Source organism: Oncorhynchus clarkii, chromosome 2 (assembly GCF_045791955.1).
Source record: "Oncorhynchus clarkii lewisi isolate Uvic-CL-2024 chromosome 2, UVic_Ocla_1.0, whole genome shotgun sequence".
NCBI classification, from domain to species: domain Eukaryota; kingdom Metazoa; phylum Chordata; class Actinopteri; order Salmoniformes; family Salmonidae; genus Oncorhynchus; species Oncorhynchus clarkii.
Window position 1 is genome coordinate 20,240,023 of NC_092148.1, and position 17,897 is coordinate 20,257,919.

At 42.9% G+C, this 17,897-nt stretch overlaps 1 protein-coding gene across 1 annotated transcript; it reads left to right on the forward strand.

Annotated features, from left to right (window-relative positions):
• Positions 1-93: 93 nt before the first annotated feature.
• On the forward strand, positions 94-17,047 carry LOC139423858 (tRNA (guanine(10)-N(2))-methyltransferase homolog). Its single transcript, XM_071175501.1, has 13 exons — positions 94-441; positions 645-710; positions 842-915; positions 1,070-1,151; positions 1,239-1,331; positions 1,493-1,627; positions 1,919-2,075; positions 2,191-2,271; positions 2,764-2,928; positions 3,117-3,198; positions 3,385-3,519; positions 9,940-10,060; positions 16,519-17,047. Exons 1-13 carry the CDS (start codon positions 364-366, stop codon positions 16,669-16,671), a joined length of 1,422 nt encoding a protein of 473 aa, XP_071031602.1. The 5' UTR covers positions 94-363; the 3' UTR covers positions 16,672-17,047.
• The last annotated feature ends 850 nt before the right edge of the window (positions 17,048-17,897 follow it).

A 17,897-nucleotide genomic window follows, 5' to 3' on the forward strand; every position in this document is an offset into this window, starting at 1 on the left:
GCTAAATTTTGATCCAATCGTTGAGGAGGTGTCACGTGCCCTGTCAGTGAGCGGTGTTCTGAAGTAAAGCGGTTACCCCTGGGATATGTTTAGTTGGTGGATCATTAGCTCCCTCTACAGTAAAATGATGCACCCTCATTTATGAAGCAGTTATGTGGCAGCTATACAGAATAATAAGCACACAATGATTTAGACGTTAATGACAAAACAAAAACATACACATCTTAATTTTGCTTTGACAAAATACATGCATTTAATGCACAATCATTGCTGGTAAAGTGGTATTTATTTTGAAACAGACAGGAACCACTATTCGCGGGGACGCAGTTTTAAGCCGGGTGTATTTTGCGTAAGAACTCGAACATGGCGATCCACTGTAGCAGAATATGCCTGCAATATTTGATACATCTGGCCCACGACAATGTTGACTTCAGGCTACCGGTATGCATATAAATGTCGTACCTCTCTGTCAAACTGTAAATGTTGTGTTATTTATTTCTATCTCTAAAGATGTTGGTGTCTCATTACGGAATTTCTCATATACATTAGCTTGCTACGATAGTAACGTTACTATCTACAAGCTGTCATGTTTGAATTCTTCAGAAATGTTCTGATTTTATTTATTGTCCATCGTAACATTACAGGAGATTAGGTCGCTGCTGTCCCTCAGGGGCAAACCGTTTGATCCAGGTGAAAACTTCAAAGAAAAGGTAAAATACGTTAGTTTCTATATGTATTATTAGCCTGATAGCTTTACCAATGAAGGGAGGAGTTGACCATTATCAGCTGTCCATGCATAGGCTTCTCAAATCCTCAAATCTTCTGTAATTCTTCTCCCCAGTCTCCATTCTGGCTCCTGAATGGCTTGTCAGAGGAAGATGTCAACAGCATCATGGCCAGAACTGTTTGTGCAAAGTAAGTGAGACAAATCAACAATGGAGTTGCAATGAAAAGAGCTAGAGGGGTACTGCAGCATTGCTCATCAGCCCTTCTCTTCTGAGATGATTCTCAACTTGAATGTCACAGTAAATTGTAATGACCTTTTTGTGGTTATTTGTTTATCACCTAGGTCTGCATTTGAGCTGTGGGGTCATGGCAGAACGCACAGTGAACTCAGGAACTCGCTCTTGAAATATCCAACAGAGAACATGGTTTGTGAGAAATGGCATTACATCTAAATAGAGGGCAAACTAATCATGTGGAGTATCTAATGTGTGTAACTTTACTCCTCCCAACAGTCACCCTTCCTACAGAAAGACTCAACATACAAAATCAATGTCTACACTTTCAACAAGACTCTAGAGTTCGAAGATAGAATTAAGAAGATAGATGTGAGTATGATACACTTGACTTGCTCCCAGTAATTTGTATTTAAGATTGATCCCAGAAAAGTCAACTTACTCTACCTTTTTTACTGCCCTATTGTGTTAAAGGCAGGCACTGATAAGCAGTATGCACCTGGACAAGTTACCCTGTGGTCTTCCTCCCCAAGGCAATGGAATATCTCTCATTTGAGGGAAGGGTCAATCTACGGAACCCTAAACACATCTTCTGTCTGTTGGAGGACTATGGAACTGACCCTAACGACATCCCAGACGAGCCCCTCTACATCTACTTTGGGAGATGGGTGAGTCAGTGTGCTGTGTGCTCCTTCATTTCTGTGTCAGTATACAAATGAGTAATTACTATAACTCATGAACGTTATTTACCACAGTGGTTGTTAACCTTATTTGGTTACCAATCACATTTTGGTCTGCCTGAAGTATTCCCTCTTGTGAAACTTATCATGAGGCCTATGTCCTTATGAGTCTTCCCAAGTCCCCCGTGTATAAGCCAGGTACCAGGTTGAGCACTGATTCATTTAATGATAAAGGTAAGCCTATATTTGATCTTGTCTTATCAACTGTATGTTCCTTAGATTGCAGATGGCCAGCGTGAGTTGATTCGCTCTCACAGTGTGAAGAACAGGCACTTCATAGGTAACACCAGTATGGACGCTGGGTTGTCTTTTATCATGGCCAACCACGCCAGGGTCAAGGCTCACGACCTGGTCTACGACCCCTTCGTTGGGACTGGTAAGAGATAAGTTAGTTTTGGTCTTTGAACTGACACTTGCAGAAATACACTGCATTTAGCTGAACCCAAGGCTAGTCTGTGCTTATTGGATTTTTTTTTCTCTTTCTCTCTCAGGTAGCCTCCTGGTTGCATGCTCTCATTTTGGTGCATATGTCTGTGGAACGGATATTGATTACAACACCATCCATGGGATAGGTAATATCCTAGAAATGGCCTTGTTTACGTTCTCTTATTTTGGAACCCAGAGCTAAATATCTTGTTCTTTGGCAAGTTTGTTAATCCATTTATATGATGAACATTATGTTGTTTATGCTCTTTCTATCATCTTTTAAAATAGTTATTTTTTTTCTGTGCTCATTTTCACGCTCAAATCCAATTGCATTGTCCTATAGGCCTAACACTTGATACTGGTATCCCCCCGGTCCTAGTTGTAATCATATCACGTATCTCTATTTTTTTCCATGGCAGAATAAGAAATAGATCAAACTCTACTGGTCCTTTTACACCTGCTGTGTGTAAAATATTGTGTGCTATAGCTTGGAAAATAAATAAATGTGAATCTCGATGACATATTTTCAACATGTTTCCTTGCCACAAAACTAACGATTATCGTGATACTGCTATCATCCCGGCCCTAATTGCAACCAAGTGCATTGCTGTATAATAGTATTTTGGTTTGTTTTTCAGGAAAAGCGAGTCGTAAGAACCAGAAGTGGAGGGGTCCAGATGAGAACATCAGAGCCAACCTGCGTCAGTACGGCTCAGAGAAGCTGTATGTGGACGTCCTTGTGTCTGACGCCTCCAAGCCTATCTGGAGGGACGGAGTGCTCTTTGACGCCATCATCACTGACCGTACGTTCTTATCCTAGAGCTCTGTGTGTTCTCTTCCCATGTAGGGTCCTCCATCCTGTAATGTCTCCTGTACAGCCATGCACGAGTAAAACGTCTTATTCTGTTGAAGTCCACAGTCTTTGTGATTTGTTCAGATTTAAATCTGTTCAATCTCTTGTCTTTCATTTTTGTGTTTGTTTAATTCTCAGCCCCCTATGGGATTCGGGAGTCAACCAGGAGAACAGGCTCTCAGAAGGACAGTGTAAACAGTGTGAAGCCATCTGAAGACTAGTACGTCTTCATCTTCCTCTTGAGTCTCAGTGTTGTTTATAGTGCTTTGTATATTTGCTCAGTTTTGAAAAAGACGGCCTGTAAAACTTGCAAGCAAGCAATAGATACACTATAGAGATATAAAGTCCTCTCAGATTATGTTAAATCAGTGTGTAAACAGTGAAGATGCGTTTATCTTTCATCCAGCGTTGGAGACAGCCATGTCCCCGTTTCCATGGCCTACCACCTGAGTGACATATTCACTGACCTGTTAAACTTCTCAGCTCAACACCTGGTCATCGGAGGGCGGCTAGTCTACTGGCTACCAATCTACAGGCCAGAGTGAGTAATGTTGTGTTTGTTTATTTGTCAGGGACCTTTCACAACAACACCAGTATTGCACCAGAGTTATCTACATATAGGTACATGGTTAATATCCATCTGTGGTCCCTGGATACAGCACTTCCTGTTAAAGCTCTATAGTCTGAATTGGTCAAATATTCACATCTGGTGTTGTTGAATCTACTGTATCGTCATGGTGTTACATGGGTTTGAGCTCACAGATGTATTGTCTACACAGTCTCCCTCTTCTCTATGTGTAAACCAAATAGCACTGTCATCAACTGTTGTGATGTCGAATAGATACAAACAGCATTTGATAAGACCTTATTGCACACAGGGTCAATCTCACCAGTCAGCAGTTTTTCCTGCTGATACATGCTGTTATCTTTTCCCCTTTACCCTGTTAGACCACTAGAGGGCCACAGTCACACTGGTGATTTAGCCTACACCCTGATGAAGTGGTGCTACTGTACTAGATCTGCTTAACAAAGCATTCTAGTTTAGATGAGGGCTTTTCTCTCTGCACCTTTTCCCCTCATAAGCATCATATTCTCTGTCAGGACCAGGTGTTTATTCCCATCAGCACATCTCATTCTCTGTCCCAGGCCTGGGGTTAGTGGTGTTCTGGTCGGTGTGCAGGTGTCCTGAGGTATATTGGGTGTATTGTTCCATACAGCTGGTTTACTGTGTGGACCACAGACAGGATACAGGCCCCTGGGACTTCTGGCCACTGATTACAGGGCAGGGTCTGAGTATCAGGAAGATGAGACCAGACCATACACCACAGCCCTGTGATGTTTTCTATTACACCTCCCGCTCACCCCCAGCAGTTCCCCCTGACTGTCTGTGACACACACACTGGAGTTCCCCACACTGACTGGCTGAGACAGGGAAAGGAGAGAGGGCTATAGCCTTTAGCACTGGTGGTTGAGAGAGCGAGAGAGAGTCTGTGCAACTGTGTGCCTCAGTCTGACTGACTGTGCCTGTGCTCTGCTCTTCTCCTCACTCTGGGTGTGTAACTACTTAGCAGTTCCTGACCCTGTCTCATTCAGTGCAGAGTGCCAAAATAAACCCATGAAGCCAGACATGCTGACACTGACCAAACACAGCCTGTCTCCAGGTCCTGATCTGTGGGCTCCACACTGGGGATTGGGAGGCTGTCGGGGGGTTATTGGGTTTCTGTCACCCTGCTATGGTGACGGGAAGGAGGGAGAAAGGCCGGGTTGCACCCAGGCTGGGTTGGGCTGGAGGTCCTCACAGTATCAGTCAGGAGTCATGACCTCCAGAATGTCAGGACTGGGTCAGAACAAAAATACCCCTGTGTTGGGCCTGCTCTGACCCTTCCACTCATCTCCACATTTACTGAGCAAAGAAGAAGGCGGGTCTTAGAGAAAGAAAATATATGGAGAGAAAAGGGAAAGTTTATGAACAAGAGACTTAGGGGATGCTAATAAGACAAGACATGTGGGTTTTTGGTAGAGGTGGGAATTCAGTTGAGAGAATGTTATTGCACAAAGTTGGTTAGTAACACTGTAGAAACATTAATAGTAGATGTCTTAGCTGGTTAGATTTAGGTAGTCCTAAGTCTGTCCTGAGAGAGCGCGATATACTACACCACTAGATGTCGCCATTCACCAATGACTGTTACTGCGGTGGACCTTTGAGATAGAACAGGGTGACTAAATGGTTGAAGGGGACAGGACTGTGGAGCAACATGCTTGTTTGTAAACACTGGAGTCACAAAGGGGGGTTGCAGTGCAGCTGCTGTAGGAAAAAACGATTTGCTGTGTTGTGTTACTGTTGTGTTGTTTTGGGCTGGGGTCGGACGCAGGCCAATACGAGGTCCCCTAACACTGGTCACAGGCCTAGGCAATGAGGTCCCCCAAGCCGGCCAATTAAAACATTTCTGCCGTCGTCATGAGGAGCACCACCTTGCCCTGTGCCTCAGCTGCCTTTCAGTGTTTCAATTAACTCTGTGGTTTCTCAAGCTCATTAGTCTTTCTCTTGCGCTCTCTCTCTCTCTCTCTCTCTCTCTCTCTCTCTCTCTCTCTCTCTCTCTCTCTCTCTCTCTCTCTCTCTCTCTCTCTCTCTCTCTCTCTCCCCTGTGATACTGTGTTTAAATTTGAACTAGTTCAAGACTTTTCCAGCCGCGGTGTGGTCTGTTGCCATTTCCTCTCTGCTGCAGCCCCTTGGCAGGAACCAGACCCATTATCTCAGAGGCTAAAGCATAGAGATAAAGATGAGTCCTCTATATCTGTGCTATTATAGCGTCTGTGACAGCATGGGCAGCGCCATTGAGGCTACAACCCATAGGAATCCCCACCGAGTTGACTACTTTAAAATGGCTGAAGCGTGGTTGAAGCCCTCAATGGCGCTGCCAATGCTAAGATGGCCTTTTGGTCACTAGATGTGTCTATCATTCTCTATGGGTTAAAGTCATAAGCCAGACGGCGCTAATGAAGCAGAGTGCAAAGCTAACAGGAAGCTCATGGGATTTGAACTCCCGTGGTTGGTTTAAGGGGTTATCGACTTCCTTTTGTCTACAACACTCCTGCTGCTGCCTTACTGAGAGACAGATCCTTGTGCTTAATGCCGGTGTCTATCTGACCTACAGTATACCATCAGGGCTCTACAGTGCAACCATTTTAATCGCATATGCGCCTAAATATTTTGCTGTGTGACCTGACATTTTTTTATTTGGAGCACCATAGCACCAAAAAATGTAAAGATAATTGTTGCAAGGATTACTTCACTGTGCGGCAGCCCCTGAGTGGCATGGAGAATACACTGAGTGCAGATTCATGCCCGTCACCCTTGCACTATTGCTACAAAGAAAACGGCTTGTTACATCAAATATATTTCATTGTGCTCCTAAATTTTTCAACTTAGGCGCAAACATGCTCCTTAGAGCCTTGACCAGGAAATAAAGACTATTGGGCTTAAATGGTCTCTAACTTGACCCCCAGTCTGCATATCACATGGGGTTGGTGGCACGTGGTAATGGCTGGAGCGGAATTATTTGAATCGTATCAAACATGCGGTTTATATTGACTCTGTGCTGGTGCCCCTTGTGTATAACCTCGCTATTGTTAGTTTACTGCTGCTCTTTAATTATTTGCTACATTTATTTCTTATTTAAGGGTTTGTAAGTAAGCATTTCACTGTAAGGTCTATATACCTGTTGTATTTGTCACATGTGACAAATACATTTTGATTTGATGTATTTGATGCCATTCCATTCGCTCTGTTCCAGGCATTATTATGAGCCGTTCTCCCCTCAGCAGCCTCCTGTGCTGCTTACTTAGCATCTGCACAGAGGTTTCAAGTCTGTATTTGTCTGAGGATGGAAAAAGCTGTATTGAAAGGCCCCATCCCATCTTTAAATGAAACAGCCAATGTGGAAGGTCCAGCTACCCAGTAATAAGAGGTGATTGGCAGGTAGAATTAACACCCGTTTTGGTTGCGGTGCTCCCTGAAGCACGCGCGCGCACACACACCACAACATATTAGAGGCCTGTATTCCACAGTGGCCATAGCAACCCAGGAGACAAACAGTAAGGTGAAAATATGGCCCAGTGTGGTGCTGGTAGGAGAAAGTGCTACGTATGCAAACAAACACTCTCTCGTAATCTACATGTATTCATAATAATGGCTACACTGCAGTCGTTCATTTCGTTAGTTGCTTACTGTTAGAATTACAGCTCCTGATCCTAATCTCTCAGAAGCAGCTATTCTCTAAACACTAGCGAGAATCTCACAATATTAGGAACCACCTGTGTCCTTGGTTCTGCCGTTTGATGTCAATACTATTCATAATAATAATAATGTGATTAATAGATGTGCCTATAAAATACAGGCCTCTCGTGTGTGTGTGTGTGTGTGTCAGCACTGACCAAAGCGAGGCATTGTGGACGTTTTAGAGATTCGTCACTCCACTCCATCCTATAAATTGAACAGAGTCATAATTCTGATCAGATGGGCTTCACTTACTTCCTTCGCCCTGTCTAGTGCATAAAAATGAACTAAACAAAACATTTGCTGTGTTACGTTCTAGCACCCATAAAGGGTTAACTAAGGTATAGTGTATTGTGTTAGTTAACCCTTTATGGGCGGTAGACTAAGGTATAGTGCAATGTGTTAGTCTACCACCCATAAAGGGTTAACTAAGGTGTATAGTGCATTGCCTTAGTACTTATTTATAAAATGAATAAAGTCCCCTTGATATGGAGTTTCCTCTGGTTCTCATAAACTTGTTTTGCATTTTCATTCCCGCACCACTCACACCCAGCAGCATCCACTCGTCACACACAAAATAAGAATTCACTTCAATAAAACGTTGCTCTGCTGATTAACATCAGTAAGCTGACCAGACTATCATATCATATGGAGCAGTACGTCCTTACTCTACTGAGGCTTTGCTTCCAGTTGCTTTCTCTGAGCAGGCCCTGATATCCTGATGTCAAGGGCATATCTTATCTTTAACCCAAACACCAGATGTGCTCTGGAAGGAGATGCTACAAGCAATTTAGGTCAGAGGCATTGGGCTGTGATGTGCTCTTTTAATTCGTTTTTTTTAAAGCTACTTTTGCTGCTTGCTTGAGTGATTTGAGATGTCAGGGAGTTCCATGCTATCATGGCTACATACAGTATATTATTACTGTGTTGTCTTGAATTCCTTTTGGTTTTAGGGACTATGAAGAGACCTTTTATTTGCATGCCTTGTGAAATATGAATGTCTGTCAGCGCTGTATGTTAGTTGATTGAATAGACAGTTTGTCTGCGTCACTTTTATTTATTTTTTCCAATCTCCTCAGCAAACAGGGGGCGTCGGATCTCCAGGAGACATTGACACAACCTCCAGACCTTCCCGGAATGTCCTAAGGACTCATTTTAGTTTGAGCCAGGAAAGATCAACATGCGTTTTGTTGACATTGGAACATTGCTGGGCAGCTGTAGGTTTATTATGTATTTATTTTTAGCACCTGAACACATTACCAGGCAGTAGTCAGAGTAAAACCTTAGACTGTAGGACTTGTTTGGTCAGTTGTGTGGTTAAGAATGCTGAGCTTCTCCTTATCAAAGACAGGCCTTCTCTCTATCTTGACAACAATTGAATTAATATGCCTTGACAATGTCTATCTGGCCTACATTATACCATGCAATAAAAGGTAGGTGGGCTAGTCTACGGCACCTCAGCCTATAGGGCTTAAATAGCCTCGAACCTGACCCACAATCTGCCTGCCTATGGGACATCTGCACAGAGGTTTCAACTCTGTATTTGTCTGAGAAGATGGAAAAAGCTGTATTGAAAGGCCACACCCATCTTTAAATGAAACTGCCCATGTGGAAGGACCAGCTACCCAGTAATAAGATGCGATTGGCAGGTAGAATGAACGCCTCGCTTTGGTCACGGTGCTGACAAACACACACACACTAGAGGCCTGTAATCTACAGGCACTTGCATTCAGTAGCATCTATTAATCGCATTATTATTATTATGAATAGTATTGACGTCAAGCGGGAGAACCAAGGACACAGGTGGTTCCTAATTTAGTGAGATTCTCGCTAGTGTTTACAGAACAACTGGTTCTGAGAGGTTAGGATGAGGAGCTGCAGTTGTAGCAGTAAGCAACTCTATCAAAATGGATGACTGTAGTGGAGCCATTTGAAAATGTTGCATGGATTGCTAAGGCAAAATAATATGAAAGTGTGTATCCTTATTTTTAATTGATGTAGTTCTGTACTTGTCGATTTAATGTTATGCATTATGTCAATTTATGTAGTTCTGTCCTTCAGCTTTAATGGTCTATTAATATGATGTTTCATGGACCCCATGAAGAGTAGCTACAGCTTTGACCCTAGCTAATGGGGATCCTAATAAATACAGTACCTTGCCCTGGACAGCTTTAGTTGTGGTGCTTTGCCGACATGCGCGCGAACACACACACACACACACACACACACACACACAGCGCTCCTGACAAGAATACGTTTTCCCGATATCTTAAATCTAATCTAGTTCACCTTTTTCACAGTGGCTTTTGTCCACTTCAGTCAGATCATGACATGGTCAGTAAAGGCCTGGAGCTGAGAGAGAACTGGCCTAGAGTTGGGAGCGGGAAAGAGGATAGAGAAAGTGAGCGAGAGGGAGGGAGGAGAGAGCTGATCTGGGTTGAGTTCAATGGAGAGAGAGCTGACCTGGCCTGGGTGTAGTGTCATTTTGAGGGCATTACATGGAGGTTAAGGCTGGTCTACTCTGCAGGTGAGTGTATGGTGAGATGCAGATATTGTAGTTTGAAGGATGATTTGGACCCACCAACCCTTTAGATGTATTAGTTCATGCTTTACAGTACAGGACCAGCTGTTTAAAAATGTACTCAACCATAATGATTCACCAGTAGAGTGTGTGTGTGTTTGTAGGTACTGTGAAGAGATGGTGCCCCTGAATGCCTGTCTCAGACTGGTCAGTAACTGTGAACAGACCCTTTCCAGCCACACCTCCAGACGTCTCATCACCATGGAGAAGATCAAGGAACCAGAGGTGGGTGTCTGTCGGTCCTTCCATCTGTATGTGTCCGTCCGTCTGTCTGGTGTGTGTGTGTATATATATGCTTTTGTACTTGTCTACCCTGTGTGTGACTGCTGTTACGAGCGGGTGTATGCGTTTGAGTGGAACATCACTCATTTCGAAAAGGTCGATGGATCCGTTTGTGAATATGATTGCAACATTATATAATTGTAGGTTTTCATGTTGCTGTGGTGTGCTTACTATGAATTACATGCATGTATCTACAAAGTAAAGTATCCGTGCGTGCCTCTGAATATGTTTGTGCCGTGTTTGTAGGTACAAGTATGCACATATGTGTACTATAAGTGTTGTCGGTCTGTGTTCTTTAAACATACACACGCGCAATACAACACAGTTAAAGGGGATGTCGATGGTGCTTCCCTCGAGGTCTGCCATAAACCTCAGCATCTGGCTATGATTGGCTTTTTTTATATACAGCACATAAATGACTTAATCACACATTTTATGGAAAATAATCCATCTTTGGATTTGACAACCTCTTCACTTCAAAACACAATTATACCCATAAAGGCAAGCCCTGTCTGAATCAACGCACACACACACACACACACACACACACACACACACACACACTGGCATCTGTCTCTAACTCCCAGTGCCCCAAACCTGGAACATATATCTCATAGCATGCTACTATACATAGATAAATAGTTCTTCATAAAGTATTCATACCCCTCGACTTATTCCACATTTTGTTGTGTTACAGCCTGATTTCAAAATGGATTAAATCGATTTTTTTCCCCTCTCAATCGTCTACAGAAATATCTCATTTACATACAGTCCCAGTCAAACGTTTGAACACAGCGACTCATTCTAGGGTTTTTCATGTAGTAACCAAAAAAGTGTTAAATAAATATATGTATTTTATTTTTGAGATTCTTCAAAGTAGCCTTTGCCTTTTGCCTTGACGACAGCTTTGCACACTCTTGGCATTCTCTCAACCAGCTTCATGAGGTAGTCACCTGGAATGCCTTGTTAAAAGTTCATTTGTGGAATTTATTTCCTTAATGCGTTTGAGCCAATCAGTTGTGTTGTGACAAGGTAGGGGTGGTAAACAGAAGATAGCCCTATTTGGTAAAAGACCAAGTCCATATTATCGCAAGAACAGCTCAAAGAGAAATGAGAGTCCATCATTACTTTAAGACATGAAGGTCAGTCAACCCGGAACATTTGAAGAACTTTGAAAGTTTCTTCAAGTGCAGTCGCAAAAACCATCAAGCTCTATGATGAAACTGGTGAGGACCGCCACAGGAAAGGAAGACCCAGAGTTACCTCTGCTGCAGAGGATAAGTTCATTAGTTACCAGCCTCAGAAATGGCAGCCCAAATAAATGCTTCACTGGGTTCAAGTAACAGACACATCTTAACATCAACTGTTCAGAGACTGCGTGAATCAGGCATTCATGGTTGAATTGCTGCGTACTAAAGTACACTAACAAGAAGAAGATACTTGCTTGGGCCAAGAAACATGAGTGATGGACATTAGACCGGTGGAAATCTGTCTTGGTCTGGTGAGTCCAAATTAGAAATGTTTGGTTCCAACCACTGTGTCTTTGTGAGATGCTGAGTAGGTGAACAGATCATCTCTGCAAGTGTGGTTCCCACCGTGAAGCATGGAGGTGTGATGGTTTGGGTGTGCTTTGCTGGTGACACTGTCAGTGATTTATTTAGAATTCAAGGCACACTTAACCAGCATGGCTACCACAGCATTCTGCAGTGATATGCCATCTCATCTGATTTGGGCTTAGTCCCACTATCATTTGTTTTTCAACAGGACAATGACCCAACACACCTCCAGGCTGTGTAAGGGCTATTTGACCAATAAAGAGAGTGATGGAGAGCTGCATCAGATGACCTTGCCTCCACAATCACCTGACCTCAACCCAATCGAGATGGTTTGGGATGAGTTGGACCGAAGAGTGAAGGAAAAGCAGCCAACAAGTGCTCAGCATATGTGGTAACACCTTCAAGACTGTTGGAAAAGGATTCCAGGTAAAGCTGGTTGAGAGAGTGCCAAAATTGTGCAAAGCAGTCAAGGCAAAGGGTGGCTACTTTGAAGAATCTCAAATATAAAATATATTTTGATTTGTTTAACACTGTTTTGCTTACTATTATTATTATTATTATTATTATTATTATTATTATTCTACAATGTAGAAAATAGTACAAATAAAGAAAAACCCTTGAATGAATAGGTGTGTCCACCCCTTTGCTAAGACACTCCAAACTGAGCTCAGGTGCATCCAATTTCCTTTGATCATCCTTGATGTCACTATAACTTGATTGGAGTTCACCTGTGGCCAATTCAATTGTTTGGACATGATTTAGAAAGAAACACCTCTTTTATATAAGGTGGCAGTTGACGGTGCATGTCAGAGCAAAAACTATACTATAAAGTCCAAGGAACTGTTCGTAGATCTATATACCTGGGGAAGTATACAACTATTTCTAGAGCGTTGAAAGTTTCCAAGAGCACAGTGGTCTCCATCATTGGAAAATTGAATAAATATGGAACTATCCAGACTCTACCTAGAGCTGGCCGTCTGACCAAACTGAGCAACCGGGCAAGAAGGACCTTGGTCAGGGAGGTGACGAAGAACCCGAATACCACTCTGACCGAACTACAGAGTTCCTTGGCTAAGATGGGAGAACATGCCAAAGGTGCTTCTACAAAGTATTGACTCAGGGGTGTGAATACTTTTGCAAATTAGATATTTATGTATTTCATTTTCATTACATTTGCTAAATTAAAAAAAATAAACATTTATGGGGTATTGTGCATATGATGGGTCAGCAAAATCAGGCTGTAATACAACAAAATGTGGAATAAGTCAAGGGGTGTGAGTACTTCCTGAAGGCACTGTATACAGTGCCATCAAATTATTGACACCCTTGATAAAGATGAGCAATAATGACTGTAAAATAAATAATTCAAATACTGCGCCTCTAAAACTACACACTACATTTTTTACTATTACTTTATATTGTGCACAAAATAATCTGAAACAACCTAAAGTAAGTGAAAATGCATACAAGTTTGTAGAGTATTTTAACTATTTATTTTATACAGTCATTGTTTTTTTTAATCAAGGGTGTCGATTTGGGACCCCACTGTTTATCACATTTCCATAGTCTCCTCCTGGCAGGCTGTATCCATCAATGCTGCTCAACCCTGTCTTCAAAGGCTTCTGCTTTAGAGGCTGTAATGGTAAGAATCAAATCAAGACGGGCTTTCCTGACTGGGCCGTGAACTTGGCCCGTCTCCCCGTTTTCCATATGTTGTGATGTGATCTTAGGCCAAAGTTCAGTCTCAAACTGAAATGACTATCCAATCAGAGGTAAGGATTTGCAAAAGCTGGAGAATGTAGGCTACCGTTCATAATGAGATCACGTACACAGTTTAGCAGATGTTATAGCGGGTGCAGAGAAATGGTTATGTTACCAGCTCCTTACAATTCAGTACAATGTCAAGCAAGTACACACATAATTCAACTGCAGCTACATGCTGATCAGGCTGATAGAGACTCATCCATGCTTTTATTTCAAGCAGGCTTGACTACTGTAATGCTATTCTGTCGGGTCTACCCAAGAAAGCCATTGGTCAACTGCAAAACATGCAGAATGCTGCAGCACGGGTACTGCCCAAGACCAGATGAAGAGCGCACATTACACCGGTTTTAAAGTCTCTGCGCTGGCTGCCTGTGAGTTTTAAAATAAATGCTAAGATTCTTCTATTGGTTCTTAAATCAATGAATGATTGTGCACCCAAAATCATGTCAGACATGCTTTTTAGTTATGTGTCCCTCAGGTCCTCTGGCGCTGGCCTTTTAACTGTCCCAAAGCTTAGGACGAAGACTATGCCCCCAGCCTCTGGAATAGCCTGCCAGAAAATCTGAGGGGTTTTTGTTATTCCTTTGTTTCCTATCCTCGGATTTTTGGTCATTTATAAAAATAATACAACTGAAATATTACATTTTAGAAAAGTATTCAGACCCTTTACTCAGTAGTTTGTTTAAGCGCCATTGGCAGCGATTACAGCCTCGAGTCTTCTTGGGTATGATGCTACAAGCTTGGCACACCTGTATTTGGGGAGTTTCTCCCATTCTTCTCTGCAGATCCTTTGATCAGGTTTATGTCCGGGGTCTGGCTGGGCCACTCAAGGACATTCAGAGACTTCTCCAGAAGCCACTCCTGCATTGTCTTGGCTTTGTGCTTAGGGTCGTTGCCCTGTTGAAAGGTTAACCTTCGCTCCAATCTGAGGTCCTGAGCAGGTTTTCAGCAAGGATCTGTCTGTACTTTGCTCTGTTCATCTGTGTCTCAATCCTGACTTGTTTCCCAGTCCCTGCGGCTGAAAAAAATCCCCACAGCATGATGCTGCCACCACCACCATGCTTTACCGTAGAGATGGTGGCAGGTTTGGCATTCAGGCCAAAGAGTTAAATCTTGGTTTCATCAGATCAGAGAATCTTGTTTCTCATGGTCTGAGAGTCCTTTAGGTGGCTTTTGGCAAACTCCAAGCAGGCTGTCATGTGCCTTTTACTGAGAAGTGTCTTCCATCTGGCCACCACTACTATAAATGCCTGATTGGTGGAGTGCTGCAGAGATGGATGTCCTTCTGGAATATTCCCCCATCTCCACAGAGGAACTTCAGAGCTCTGTCAGAGTGACCATTGGGTTCTTTGTCAGAGTGACCATTGGGTTCTTTGTCACCTCCCTGACCATGGCCCTTCTCACTTGATTGCTCAGTTTGGCAGTGCGGCCAGCTTGAGGAAGAGTCTTGGTGGTTCCAAACTTCTTCCATTTAAGAATGATGGAGGCCACTGTGTTCTTTGGGGACTTTCAATGCTGCAGAAATGTTTTGGTACCCTTCCCCAGATCTGTGCCTCGACACAATCCTGTTACGGACAATTCCTTCAACCTCATGGCTTGGTTTTTGCTCTGACGTGCACTGTCAACTGTGGGACCTTATATAGATGTGTGCCTTTCCAAATCAAGGATGGTCAATGGATGCACCTGAGCTTAATTTCGAGTCTCATAGCAAAGGGTCTGAACACTTATGTGTATAAGGTATTTCTGCAAATTAGCGTTTTTAAACCCTGTTTTTGCTTTGCCATAATGGGCTATTGTGTTGTGCTGAGGACATAAAAAAAAATATATATATATATTTTAGAACAAGGCTGTAACGTAACAATGTGTAAAAATTCAAGGCGTCTGAATAATTTCCGAAGGCACTGTACGTTTACACCGGAACAGTTTACACCGGAACAGTTTACACCGGAACAGTTTACACAAGATGTGCTAAAAATGATATGCACAGCAGTAAATATATTAGTGAGCTGTCAATAATCCAGTATTTAAATAAATATGTTGTGTGTATAAATAGAGTAACTAAATACAAAGTACAGTAGTATAATTATTAGAATGAGCTATGACGGTAATAGAGTATTTAAATACTCAGTGGGAAATGTGAAGTGTCCAGTGGTTCAATGTCTCTATGACATGGGACAGCAGCGCTGGGTGTGTGTGAGAGTTTGCAGTGTCAGTTTGTGTGAATTGATCTGCTTCCATTGAGAAGTGATGGTTGTCTTTTTAACTCCTACCATGGAGCACTTTGAAGTTAGTTGCTGTGCTTTCCTATTCTGTGTTGAATGGTTTGGTGTATGGTCGTGTTGGGAAATGAACTCTAGGCCTATCAAGGACTACCAGGTAGAAAAGAACCTGGAAAACTTTGACCCTCTGGTTATTGAATAGCCCTGCTATATGGCACCTTAGGAAGTGTTAGGAGCTTCATATCTGGGATTGCTCTTGGATGTGGTGGCGACTGAGGGTAACCATCTCTAGGTCCAGGACAGGTTGCCTGGCAGTGGTAACCAGGGCCAACAGAGAGAGGTGGCGTTGACGAATGGCAGGCCAGCTGGGGAGTCATCTCTTCTAGCACTCTGCATCCCCGGCACCTCGTTACTCCTCATTCCTCCCACTCCATCCAACTGTCCGTCCGCCCCGACACTTTCTTGCCCGCTGGCCTTCCAAACACTGCCTAACAACCTGGCTAAAGCTCCAACCAGGAAAATATGAGGAACATAACACTCTGCTAACATTTATTATTGTTACACTGAGCTTGTGATGGCAAGGAGAGGAATACAAGGTGAGAATTTTATCCTGTGGTTGTTTGGTTAGTTTAATGGGATACCTGGCAGAGGTCTGATATCATCTGGTTTCTTTCTTCCTTCACCTGTGTTCAAAGGCATTTTTATGACGCTACATTTGTTTACTGAACCGTGGTTGTAGGTCAATTGGTTCCACTTTGTGAAGGCAAACCCTCACACTTTTCTCGCAATTTTAAGAGGTATAATTGTACCAAGAACTTTCTGTCCTTGGTATATGGGGCTGAATTGTCTTTTCTCTCTGTAGGAGACAGATGCGCTGGCCCACCTGTCAGACCCTCACTTTAGCCCGTACCAAGGCCACAACGCCTTCAGGGAAAAGTACTTCAGCGGCATCAGCAAGAGGACATTGACAGGAAAGGAGGAGACCAACAAGATGGCCGCCAACGGTGGGGAGTGATGTAAGGATCACAGGATGGCCCAATTCCAAATGGACCCCTAAGCCAGTATGCAATTGTGCAGAGGATTTGAAAGGTGCAATCAATATGGTAATAACTCCACCTTGCTGTTTGATAGGCTAGATGGAAGTTTCACCATATTGCATATACAAATCGAATTCTCACAGATCTGCACAAGTGCATTAGCTGAAGGTTCTAGGGCTCCATTTAGGATTGGGCCGATACCTGCCTATGGTTTACAATGGACTCCATGGGGACATAGGGCTCCCTGTTTTAAATCTAATTTTCTATTCAAATATGTTTTTTTATTGTTTGATGTTTATTGCCCTTTGTGTAATAATGAATGTGAATTGTGAACGAATAAACACCATTTTAAAATGTATTTATTTATTGGAGGCAGGAGATTTAAGGGCTCTCAATTTTCTATATCTTTCTGTGTTATGTTTTGTTTTATCCCAGCAAGCACATTATCAGATTTGATTCAAGAGGGCCCTAAGTGTCCAGAGAACTGTTAAAGGGCTTTACTTTCAGGCAGCTGTATCCATGTACCAGAGGGCATTTGGATAACAGTTTGACAGTATCCCTGCAAGATTCCAGACGAGACAAGGGACAAACTTGTTCCTCACAAGTCTTACCTCAAGCTTTTATATCCGGACATTTAAAGAAACTAACGGTTCCTTATTGTAAAGACACATAATAAGTTTCTGAAGTGCCAGCCATGGTTCGTTTGTTGTTTTGCCATCATTGGCAGAATCTGGGATATGCTCAACGGTGTGTTCTTTTAGTGAAGGTGTTGTTTATCTAACGTTGGCTCTGAGAAGTGATGCCATCATCTTGGCCACCCTGCATGGTCCAAGCCTGGGGGGGGGGGGGGGGGTGAAGTGATGTCTGTGTGACTGAAGGAAATACTTTTGTGGAGGGGGCTGTCTATACAGGATGCCATTTGGGACGCAGCCTGTATCATACCAGTCTACCTTTGACAATATGGCTAGAGTGAGAAGCAACCTAACTGTCTGTAGTTTCTGACAGAAATGTAGACTGCACCGCTGAATCAGGGAGGAATAACTTTTTAGATTAGGTTAATTTTACCTAGCCGCAGCGATCAGGCTGGTTCCACCTGGTTTAATGTGTTACCTGCTAATTTGTCAAATCTGATTGACCTCTTTCAGTGGGTTAAGCAACCATCATAACATAATACACTTATTACATGGTTTTTATGGTCATGAAA

Excerpts from the sequence above, each read along its gene's own strand:
- LOC139423858 (XM_071175501.1), top strand. The coding sequence starts at position 364 with ATGGCGATCCACTGTAGCAGAATATGCCTGCAATATTTGATACATCTG. Across the intron at positions 916-1,069 it reads GCCAGAACTGTTTGTGCAAA|GTCTGCATTTGAGCTGTGGG; the intron begins GTAAGTGAGACA and ends TTTATCACCTAG. Across the intron at positions 3,520-9,939 it reads CTACCAATCTACAGGCCAGA|GTACTGTGAAGAGATGGTGC; the intron begins GTGAGTAATGTT and ends GTGTGTTTGTAG.